This window comes from Buceros rhinoceros, unplaced genomic scaffold (assembly GCF_000710305.1).
Source record: "Buceros rhinoceros silvestris isolate BGI_N320 unplaced genomic scaffold, ASM71030v1 scaffold40273, whole genome shotgun sequence".
NCBI lineage: Eukaryota > Metazoa > Chordata > Aves > Bucerotiformes > Bucerotidae > Buceros > Buceros rhinoceros.
Window position 1 is genome coordinate 1 of NW_010403730.1, and position 11,164 is coordinate 11,164.

At 46.6% G+C, this 11,164-nt stretch overlaps 2 protein-coding genes across 2 annotated transcripts; one reads left to right on the forward strand and one right to left on the reverse strand.

The window, feature by feature from the left end:
• Positions 1-279: 279 nt before the first annotated feature.
• On the forward strand, positions 280-4,163 carry LOC104490784 (erythrocyte membrane protein band 4.2-like; the record flags this gene model as incomplete). The annotated part of the gene is made up of 6 exons (XM_010133119.1): positions 280-383; positions 700-942; positions 1,761-2,078; positions 2,383-2,543; positions 2,973-3,106; positions 4,013-4,163. Coding segments are annotated over 6 exons (1,111 nt in total), but the record flags the coding sequence as incomplete, so codon positions are not given.
• A 787-nt stretch (positions 4,164-4,950) lies between these two features.
• Positions 4,951-10,741, reverse strand: CCNDBP1 (cyclin D-type binding-protein 1; the record flags this gene model as incomplete). The annotated part of the gene is made up of 9 exons (XM_010133120.1): positions 4,951-5,145; positions 5,521-5,567; positions 6,560-6,620; positions 7,015-7,268; positions 7,811-7,887; positions 8,159-8,232; positions 9,424-9,520; positions 9,949-10,030; positions 10,662-10,741. Coding segments are annotated over 9 exons (881 nt in total), but the record flags the coding sequence as incomplete, so codon positions are not given.
• Between the last annotated feature and the right edge of the window lie 423 nt (positions 10,742-11,164).

The window sequence follows — 11,164 nt, forward strand, 5'->3', positions numbered from 1 at the left end:
GGGGTAAGAGGTAAACAGCTGAGATCCTGTCCATGTGACCTGTTCTTGAGAAACTGCCACGATCCAAACGAAGAGTGCCCTATTACTAGGGCCCACAAAAGAATAGCGATAGCCAGTCCAGCTGCAGGAACTCCACTTGTGTCAGAAACCACGGCCCCCGCTCTCCTCAACATGCAGCGAGCTCTTTCAAAGGAGCATTCATTGGCTGTGGTTTGGCTAAAACTTTACTGTACCTTAGGGCTGTCCCTTGGTATAACCATGTGATGTTGTCTCTTGCAGGACCTTCCACGTTTGGAACGAATGCTGGATGGCTCGAGCGGACTTGCCACCACAGTACAGTGGGTGGCAGGCACTAGATGCCACCTGCCAGGAAAAAAGCAATGGTAAGATATCAAAGACCAGCTTGGCTGGGGTGGGTGGGGGAGTGGAGCAGGGAGCAAATAAAGCTGTTCCATTTTGTTCCTTTCCCAAACTTCCAGAGACTCTCCCTGTTGATTTTGAGCACTAATTCATCATTCATCTGTTCGGTCTGTGCAGCTTTCGTAGCTCTAAGAGCTTTATGACAGCACTGCTCCCTAATGTTCTCCTGAACTAGACACTTCACCACTCCCAGTATGGGTCTAATGGGTCTAAACTAGGCATGGGTCTAGTTGGTAAAGCAAGCATCTGAATCTTCAATGGGTCACATTTTTCCTTCAGGTCTATCCTTCTGTGGGCCAGCCCCTGTTCAAGCCATCAAGGAAGGGGACACAGAAGTTGATTATGATGTCTGCAACTTCTTTGCTGCCATCAATGCCAAGTGCCAGGTCTGGATACAAAAAAGAGATAACACCCTCAAGCCAGCTCTCAGTGGTACGAAGTACACTGGCAACTACATCAGCACCAAGAGTGTGGGCAGTGAACGCTGTGAGGATATCACACACAACTACAAGTATCCTGAAGGTACAGGGTAGGCAAGCGGCTGAGCACATTCCCTGCCAGTGTTACAAGTGAAGAGTAAAGGACCAGAGAGCAGAGCCATACCAGAGCACTAGGGTCATCCCTTCTCACTAACTCCCTTTCCTGAGTGGCACAGGAGCTCTTTACTCCTGCTGTCTACAGAATCAAAGCACAGGTCATACCCCAAATTTCATCCAGCTTAATTACATTAACCATCTCTCTAGAAGGCCAGGCCTTTCTTCAACAGCCACTTTCCTGTCTGGGAAACCTTCTTTCCCAAATTCTGTTACCTGTACACTCTGCGTATTCACCTCCTATTATCCCTGTAATATATATAGATATATTTCAGACTCCAGCTTCCGAAAAAAGACTGCCTGAACAGTCTAAGTTAAGATACTGCCTAAACCCTGAAAGAGCGGCTCCCCCTTCAGAATCGACTACTGAGTGCTGTTTCCCTGACACAACCCTACCATCTCCTCTTGGCCTGTGGCACGTTGTCTCCCTGGCTGCAGTTCACCTCAAGAGAACGCAGTACTGTGCCCTAGCTACAGCCACAGTCAGAGAGGCAACTACCTCTTTTATCCTGACGCGTTAGCATCTAGGTGCTTTAAAAACTAAGCCAAATCTTTCCAAGCAGAATCTGTCAGGTACATCCAGTGAATGTCCTGTGAGCGGAACTTCCTGCACTGCTCTTTCCTCTGTGATGTTAGAAAGAGTTATCTACAGCACTGCCAGGATAATCCAACAGCATCCTTCTCCATTTACTGCTTCACGCTAGTAAACAGGAAATACTGAAATACGTGCTCCCTTTTTTGTGACAGGTTCTCTTCAGGAAAAAGAGGTACTTGGCAAAGCCTACAGAAAGATAAGGATATTTGAGACAACCACCAGCAGCAAAACACAGTTAAGCTCCATTCCTACTGCCCTTGAGGAGCCAGTCAATCTTTTCATCCAACTCCAGTCAAAGAGTTCTCTGCCACTAGGACAAGATGTTCCGCTTTCCATTGAAGTGTTTAACCACAGCGGTAGAGAAAAGGTTACTCACCTGATAGTTGGGGCTCAATCTCTACGTTATAATGGTGTGCCCATTAGCCAACTTTGGAAGGAAGAGTTTAATTTTATCCTCAGAAGCAATGAAGGTAAGGACTCTGCTGGGCTCATGGCTAGAAAAGTGTATCTAGTCCCCTCACTTCAGGAAAAACACAGTTAGTTTACAAAAGGCTGGGTGAATAGTTGATTGCAGGGGACTGCAATAAAACACTTCGGCAACATCACCTTAGAGATTTTGAATCTGCAAATCCAGTTGGAATTACTTAAGCCTTTAAATTCTGCAGCTTTTAGTACAATGTCGGGCACTGAACACTGCTAGGTGCCGTGCAGGCTAAGATCAGACTGTACTTACCACCTGCGCAGTCATCTGTATTTCCCCACTCTCTATTCCAGCTACCCACCTGCAGGTCTCTGTGCCTCACTCATGGTACAGAAAAGAGTTGGGAGAGACCCGTCTGCTTAGGCTGACTGCCGTGCTGAGAGATGAGGACTCCTCCTACATACACTTCGCGCAAGAAGAGATCAGCATTTGTGATCCCCCTCTCACTATCGAGGTTAGCTTGGGCTATCGTTCTGTTACTGCAGTAGTGAGGAAACAGCTTTCACAGTCAGAAGTGGCAAAAGAATTCTGCTGGGTTGAGTGGCTCTCCTCATGCTGTCTCAAAGTGCTGAGACACCAGTCTGGGAAAGGTGAGCGGTGCCACACTTGTCTACAGTACTCCCTCTTCTGTCTTGTCAACGCGTGAGTCTAAGGAAATGCTCATGACCCTGAACTCACGCACCAGTTGGAAATCAGAGGCTGCAGAAGGAAACTACAGCAGAAGAACTAGTTGAGAAGGAATTAAGCTAGACTCTGCCTCTTCCGGCAACTCAGCTCAGCCTGAGACCTCTGGCACCAAAAAAAATATACCACTTTTCTCCCTTTAATCACAGAAGAATCTCCTTCCTTCTCTCAGTTTCAGCTTATTTCCTTCTTTCAACAGCTTCCAGAAAACATGGTACAGTATGAGCCAAGCACAGCAAAGATCAGCCTCTGGAACCCTCTCACCGAACCGCTGGAGACATGTGCGATAGTGGTTGCAGGGCGAGGGCTCATTTACAGACAAAGGAAATACAGGTAAAGTGCAAAGTGACTGATCTAAGAATGGTAAGTGGAAAAAGACACACAATACAAGCTAGAGAAACCCTTACACAGGAAAGGCTGATCCCAAAAATAAGCTGGCAACAACGTGGCAGTGAGAGACTCCTAGAGCATGAAAGCCGCAGACATGCTGTCCTTTATTTAGAGATAATACAAATTTTCACATGGAAAAGGAGCAAAACCAGACAACAGAACTTTCAACAGATGAGTAATACATAAGTTGAGGCCAGGATGACATCTCTGAAAGGTTCAACCCCAAGCACCTACATAGCGGAAGAAAAGCCTCCTGCCAAAAAAAAGGGTAATGAGAGAAGCACAAGACCCACATAGAAATACACATCAAATAAGACATCAGTTATAAGTCATCGAAATGAGCGACAAAATTTAAAAATTATTTGCTGTTGAGAAATCAACTGCTTTTTAGCTAGCCACTTGAACACCCCTAAGTGGGGTAGAACTTTACTGTTCATGACATCTTTCCACCCATTACCCACCGTTACCCAGTCCCTGGGTACAATTTCAAGTGTCTTCCCCTTCTCTGCTGAAGAACCAGGCAAACCTGACTCAGGCAAGAGTCACCCAAAAAAGGCACACCCTCCTTCACATGAAAATACCTACACATCTGTCTCAAGAAGCTTCATTAGGACAAAGTAACCTTGGATGCCTCCATGGGGAGTTCAGCCCTCCTGTCCTATCTCCTTCTCAAACTACTGTCACATCCCAATTCCACTGTGGTAACTTCTAGCCGCCTTCTATCTCTATTTTTTTCCTTTCCTTTTTTTAATGGCACCACACTGCTGCCTAGCAAGTGCATCTCCTCGGCCCGGGGAACTAGAAATACAAAGAGATGCGCTTCCTGTATAATCCCTTCTCACCTTTCAGGTTGGGCTCTGTGCAACCCAGAAGCACTCAAGAGCTGCAAATCCCATTCACCCCCATCCAAGCAGGGTCCAGAAGACTCACTGCACATCTCACCTGCCTTCAGCTCCAGAACCTGAAGAGCTACAAAACTATCAACATTGCCGCTGCCTGATGCCAAGCTTCGAACAGGTCCTGCTGCTCTGTTTACAAAAGAGTGGTTGTGATCTGCGCCCTGATCTTAGGCAAGCATAGATTTTAACAGTTTAATTAAAGTTATATTTAAAACCACGTCTGACTTTGATTATTTGTGCAAACTCAACTGTCTCCCGTCTGCCACTAACCTCACGCTCTAGTTCTGTAAGTTGAACCTTAACTGTGACAAAGGCTAAAGGCTCAAGAGATGTTACATTTCTTACCACATGTATGTGCTGAACCCACCACTTATACTTTTTTTGCCACGAGTAGGGAAAAATGGCTATCCTAGATCTTTTAAGTGAGAATAGATGTAGCATTTCTCTAGAAATACTCTTATCCCCTGCAGATCCTTGATGTTGGTAAATGAGCAAATATTTTCTACTGCCTTCTGAGGAAATAGATAAGAGAAAGTTCACCCTTCTCTAAGGTTAGACAGGGAATAATAGCAGTTCTGCATATTTTTTAATGGTTCATCGGGCTGCTTGCAAAAGAAGCAAGACCCTTTCCTTCTGTATGCATCCTCTGCCAGCTGAAAACAGATAAAGCCACTCATGCAAATCTAGCAATATTTTATTGTTCTTTGAACCCCATAGTAGTTGTAACGTCTGAAGAATGGGGCACATTCGCAGCATTAGGACGCAGCACTGCACCACCCCAGGAATCCAAGCAAAACGGCACCTTCTGTGATGGCAAACAGCAACTTCCTGGGAAGGTTTTACCAAGTGACAGTAAAGTTCTCTCCTATGAACATTGCTCTCATCATTCTCCCAGTAGCTGGAGAGAACAGTGAGACTCACTGGAAAAGCATATGCCAGAGCCAGTGGTAGCGACACACGTAGACATGGAAGAGCTAAAGTTGGCCTTGTGTGAAGTTCTTGATTTTGTTCATGTTGTGATCTACTGCACCAGTTAGAAACTGCACCCAGCCTTCCTCTGACGGTGGACATACATGGCTCGTCCTGCAAAAGTGGAGGAAATTCATTAGGAAAGCCTCCTGGGTGTCTTACACCCGCGCATCCAGACAACACATGGGTATTGCAAAGTTATCACGGCAGTAAGACAGGACTACTACAGCCCCAGAGTGCTCTGAGAAAGGAAGAACCACATCCACGACTCTAGTCCCAAACCTTAACACGTGTTTGTCTTCAGTGGGAACAACCTTCACCCGTACCCTCCTTTTCATACTTCCGTCCCTTTTTGACTGTGTAACATCACCATTATTCCAAAACATCAGCATTTACTGTCTAGAAACGAGTAATCTTTGACAGGAGGCAGAAAGATATCAACCTTCACAGCAGGGAACTCAGGCTTGTAAAACTGCAACTCATACTCACTTTGCAATCTCTAAGACTTTCTTTAACACCGAGGCCAGCTTAGCAGCCTAGAAAAAAATAAAAGGGAAATAAAGTGAGCCAAACATGGGAAAAAAGGGGCTCAGCAGTACTGGAAAAGAAAGGGCGGTGCGGGAATGCCCAACACAGACAGCGAGTGAAACTGCCGGAGATAGTGACAAAGAAGGAAGCTATCTGTCACTGCCGTGCTGGGAGTGTCTCACAAGCTACTGCTGGCTGGGACAGATAAAAATAAAGACAGGCTGTTTTTTAAAGCATATGTTAAAATGCCTTTTTCTTTAAAAAGATAAGCCTCTTAGAAATTGGCAACTGATATTAAGGCATGAAGTTACAAGTGACTGACTGCAATGCAATTTCATATTAAGAAATACTTTCTTTTTTACTCAAAAAATCAAGCCACTGGCCAAAGGCATGAAACCAGAATTAAGAATAAAGAAAAATCTCAGATGAGGAGATCCATACTTAATTTATGATGCAAGGGACCCCTGAATGTCATCTAGTACAACCTGCTGCTCAAAGCAAGGCCTACCTCAAAGTTCAGTCAGGTTGCTCAGAGCCTTGCCCCACCACATTTTGAGCACTGCCAACGACGGAGAATCCACCGCTTCTCTGAGCAGTTTGTTTCAGTGCTTAACCATGCTCACTGTGAGAATTTTTAATTTAGATAACTTCATTTGAGCAACCCTACATTACCCAAGGAAGAAAATACACACGCTGTTCATCAGCAGCCTTAGACCTCACTTTCTTGAGGTACTGTCAGTGGATGTCTCTATCGATTACAGTTCAGAGCCAAGCTCAAGTGATCATGCTCTTCCCTGAAGAGACACACGAGGAATGCAATTCCAGCTGAAGGAAGCTAACTGTGCAAGGACCCAAGGGGACTCTTCATCCCTAAGAACTTGTTACTGAAACAGTCACTAACACCCACCTTTCCCTGACAGTCACATAATCCTTCCCGTTTGATTTCTTCCCCTTCTCTACAGCCAAGTGAGACCAGTGCAGGCAGGCTGCAGGTACTTACGTTGAGTCGCACAGCCAGCTGGTTCATAGGCGGATACATGCTCAACGCCAGCTCATCAACACTGCAACAGAAGAGAGGGGAGCAATGGAAGACAGGTCCTGATAGCACACCTCACGGATCCTGGTAAAAACTGACACCCACCCTGAATGTAAGTCAGGAACAGCAATGCGTGACAAGGAGATAGCATCAGTCATACCCATGGGACGCTTCTCACGGTCTTCTCAGACACCTGTGAGCCACTGTCACCTTGGAGTGAGACACGGCCACAGCTCCACCCTGAGCTGCAACCTATGTTCCTCTCCTAACTTGCACAGCTCTCAACAGCATATGCCATAACAGTCTTCCTACCACGCCTGCTTCTACCACCTGCTGACGGCTTCAATATCATGAAGGTTTTCCTAATCAGACAGGGTCTGCTCTGGAGCAAAAAGCAAGACAGGTAGAGACCTGCTTACCTTGGACTGATCTCATTAGCAATGTCTGCAAGATCATCCAGCTGAGCGATCTGGTCTGGAGAATCAGCTCTGCCGTAAGCCTTCACTGCACCCAGGACTTTCTTCAGGCAAGCTTTAGAAGCCTTCATTAATCCCACACAGGAGCCAAGAAGCTTTCGATCAGCTTCTGACCAATACGTATCTCTGTTGCCCCGAAAGCCCAGTTCTTCGTCTTCCATAATGTCACTGTAGGGGTCTTGCCCTTCCACCAGAGCCTGAGAACACAGATGCACTGAAACCCCAAAACCTAACATCAATTCCAGCAATACCCAGGAGGAAAGAAAAAACGTAATCGAGGAATCATACAAATAATTTCTTGATGATCTTAAAGGTCTTTTCTAACCTAAACAGTTCTATGATTCTGGGATTCTATTTATGGAGGAATCTCTCTCCAACCAGCATATCAGTTTCCAGACTGTTAATCCTGGCAGGATTAGATTAAGAGAAACTAATCCCCCATTCCAATTTAACAGAGCAAACAGCAAGAACCCGGCAAATAGTGCCATTCGTACATCAACCTAAACTGTCCTGCTGCACCACCCCCACGCCCCGCAATTTGGGACAAAGCTTTATGCAAACTTCATACAAAGTAAACCAAGCTTGAGTTTAAAAACTCATTAAGATCCAGCCATAGTACAGTAATCTGGCTCTTATCAGAACAAATGGAAATCAAAGCCTGCATATAAAACAATCCATCATTGAACCGTTACTGTAATCCATCACTACAGCCTCCTCAAAGGCTTAGGGGCTTCCTTACATGTTCCATCTCCTCCACAGCATCCTTGACCACACCTAGACACGCTGCCAGAGCTGTTGCAACTGCTGCTTGGTTATCTGCAAAAGCAAAAGGATGGAAATTGTGGCACTGCACTTGTTTAAATCAGCTTGCAACAATGTTCTTCTAGGTTGGTGACCATTACATCTTACGATTGAAGGATCAAATGTGTGCAAAGCCCAGAGCTGAGTTGTTGCAGCACAAAGAATTTGGCTTGGCTTCCAAACTTAGACTTTTCAAAACCAGTTTTGCCAAAAGTCCCTTACAAGGGCTACTGACATTCCAAGACGACACGTCCTAGTTCTGTTGCTCTGCTTATACAACACTCACCTCGTGGCAGGTTGGACGCCTGTTCACAAGCCTCCCACACACCACCCGTTGATATAAGCTGTTCCTGAGACAAGCTGGAACAAAACAAAGCCCCCCATAGTTAGACTCAATAACACCACTCTGCTAGACTGTTACTTTATTTTCTGCACCAAAGATGATGCACACTAGTAGAAACCCTGCTGGAAAGATGTCACCAACTAGCCTGTCACTAGTATCTCACGTCTGTGTAAAGCAGGAAGCGCTGCCTCCTTCTAAGTTCAATTATCCACTGGAACAAGAAGCAGAAGCCTCTTACAAGGCCTCTCAAGGTGCTGAGGCATATTATTTCTCTTTCAAAATCTATACCATCAGAAGTCTGTATTAGAGATTGCTGACCTATGCCCAAGGGCAGTGGCAATCCGTAAAGAGAGGAAGTGGTTCACAGTGGTCCAATGACCAGATTAAAAAAGCTGCACAAACATTGCACGTTACAGTCCACTCCAGGGGCACCAACTGCCAAACCGTGCAAACACTACCCATCACCTTCACGGGAACCCTCCTACCGGCATCTTTCCTCGCCGCAGGCAGGAAGAAAATCTGTTCTCCACGTAAGCAAATGCACCTGATTGAGTCGCTGGGTCAAGGGGGTAGTGTCGGGGCCCTGGACGTGTCCCATCCTCCCCGTGGTTTAGTGGGCTAAGCACAAGGGCAGCTCCTTCACTCACAGGAGCTATTGTGAAGAAAGCCAGAAATGAGGGCCAGTCCTTCCTTAACCTAGGAGGTGCTTTTACCCTGAGGTTTTTCACTGGGCCCTGTTTGTGCTGCATCGCGGCTGTGTGGCAGTTACACCTGCACCCAGTCTCGTACCCCCTTGATTCTGACCTGGATCCTGACCCCCTGGTTTGACCTTCTTGCCTTGACCTCAGGCCCAGTTCATTGTGAGGGAAGTGCTGGGCCATCACTAGACAACGTCTGACACTGGTTACTCTCTCTGGACCTGACCCTGATCCTGACTCACCGGCCCAACTTTCCAGCTTGACCTCTTCCCTATGGGCTTGTCTCTTGATCTGGACTCTCAGCTGAACCTCACTACCCTCAAGGGCACTGCTCTGCACACTCAGATACTGGGGAACAGGACCTCTGCTGATGAAGCCACTGTCTCCTCCTGCCTCATAACAACGCTCTGCTTCTGCTTCCGCTCCACCCCTAGGAAGCGGTCTGCATTTGCTGCTTCCTAACAAGTACGCTTGTAATTTTTTCTTCCTTTTTTGCTGGAACATTACTACCTCTCCAATGGAGCACTGAGAATTGTTTCTGTGAGTTGGATCATTCCTTCCACTACTTCAGTGGTTGCATCTCGTACCATCTTCCGAAGTGTAGTTCCTGGTCGAGATTGAGAAAGAGCAAGAAAGTTGCCACAAAGTCAGCACTGACAGAAAGCAACTGCCGAAGACGAACACACAGACTGAAGCTACGGGTGTTCTGAAGGAAACAACGTGTTCCTCAGTTCCAAAAGGACTTTGAACAAGGATCTCAGCTCTTTATAAATACGAATGCTCAATCGACTACACAACTTCCTGCATTACCGCTCTTTCACAGATGGAAATCTGTAGGAGTAGACAGACGAGTGGTTCACTCTAACACGTTGCAAGTCTCCAGAATGACTGGTAACAGGGCTACCTGCTCACGATAACCCGCTTTCCGGCGGATAACAGTCTCACATCAGGCTCTGAAATCCTGGGTTTCTTTATAAAGTGGTGAAGGAACCACCACCCTACATAGTGGTGACTGCCATGCTGTCATGATCTCACCTTGGCTCTTGGGGAGCCAGTAGTACACTGTGGCAGCTGCAAGAATGGCATTTTGGACACCCTCACTCAGCTTCCGGCAATCCTGAAAACGGTTAGGCAAAAGGGTTAACTGCGTGTTAACGGCTGCTCCGCATTTTGAAAGTCTCACAAGCAACTGCTCACATTCAGACAGCTTTGAGGACACGGAAGCACCGTAATGGCCATCTCGCTTGAGACACAAACACAGAACAAGAGGAAGGTACAGCGAGCAAGCTGTACACATCGTAAGCCACCTCACGACTTAGTGACAAAACAAGCCCTGGTGTGGTGGTCAAGCATCACAGAGGAAGAAGCAGCTTAGATCGTTATTCTGAACCAGAGATATTTTTTTCTCCTCTGAACACAAACGTGATGATAAACTTCTCTCAATTAACAGCGTATTTTTTGTTAGATCTAAGGTCTGTGTTGTCCAATATCCCTATGTCTCTTTCAGCAACCAGCTATGGCTGTCAAAGAATGCGGGAATACTTTTATTTGTTACGTCTCCCTAACGCAGACATTAGTTCTCTCGGCTGTTCCTGAACTGCATCAACACAGTCTAAAATGCATCGCCCACACTGACAACTCTTGTTTGCGCTGACGGAAGTGACTTCATTTTAGCCAAGTGATTCAAGAGATACCTGAAACCCGTCACACACACTGTGATTTCAAAGCCTGGGGGGGGTTTCACTTGCCTCTGCAGAAGTCAGCGGCGACCTTGAGAACGCCAGACTCAGCTTTGTAGCTTCCTGTGATGTTACTGTGAACGTCTGACCTAGAAACAATTCAGTTGGAGCAAGATAACAGAAAGTAACTCAGGTGAAAAACGGAAGAACAGAGCAGCCAGGTGAGAACGTGCCTGATGCATGTTTGCCCGACCGCTGGATCACCTCTGCTCCCTGCCAGGCAACACAAAGCCACAAACTAACACAGAACAAAACTGCCACGGCGCATTTGTGCCACATATGCCACGCGTGGCCTGTGTCTGCTTTCTTCCTAGTTTTTTCACCTCGCTAGTAGGGATACCCACAACCATCTTCTGCATCCTGGTCCACGACGTCTTCACCGAGATCGTCCCGAGGCTCTAACAGAGTCCAAAGGCTTTAAAGCTCCAGTTGTAGCAACTGCTCGATACCAGCCCTGCTTCGCCAACGCCCGCACCGCGGAGCGCAACGCAAGAGCAAGCGCCCTGCCCGGG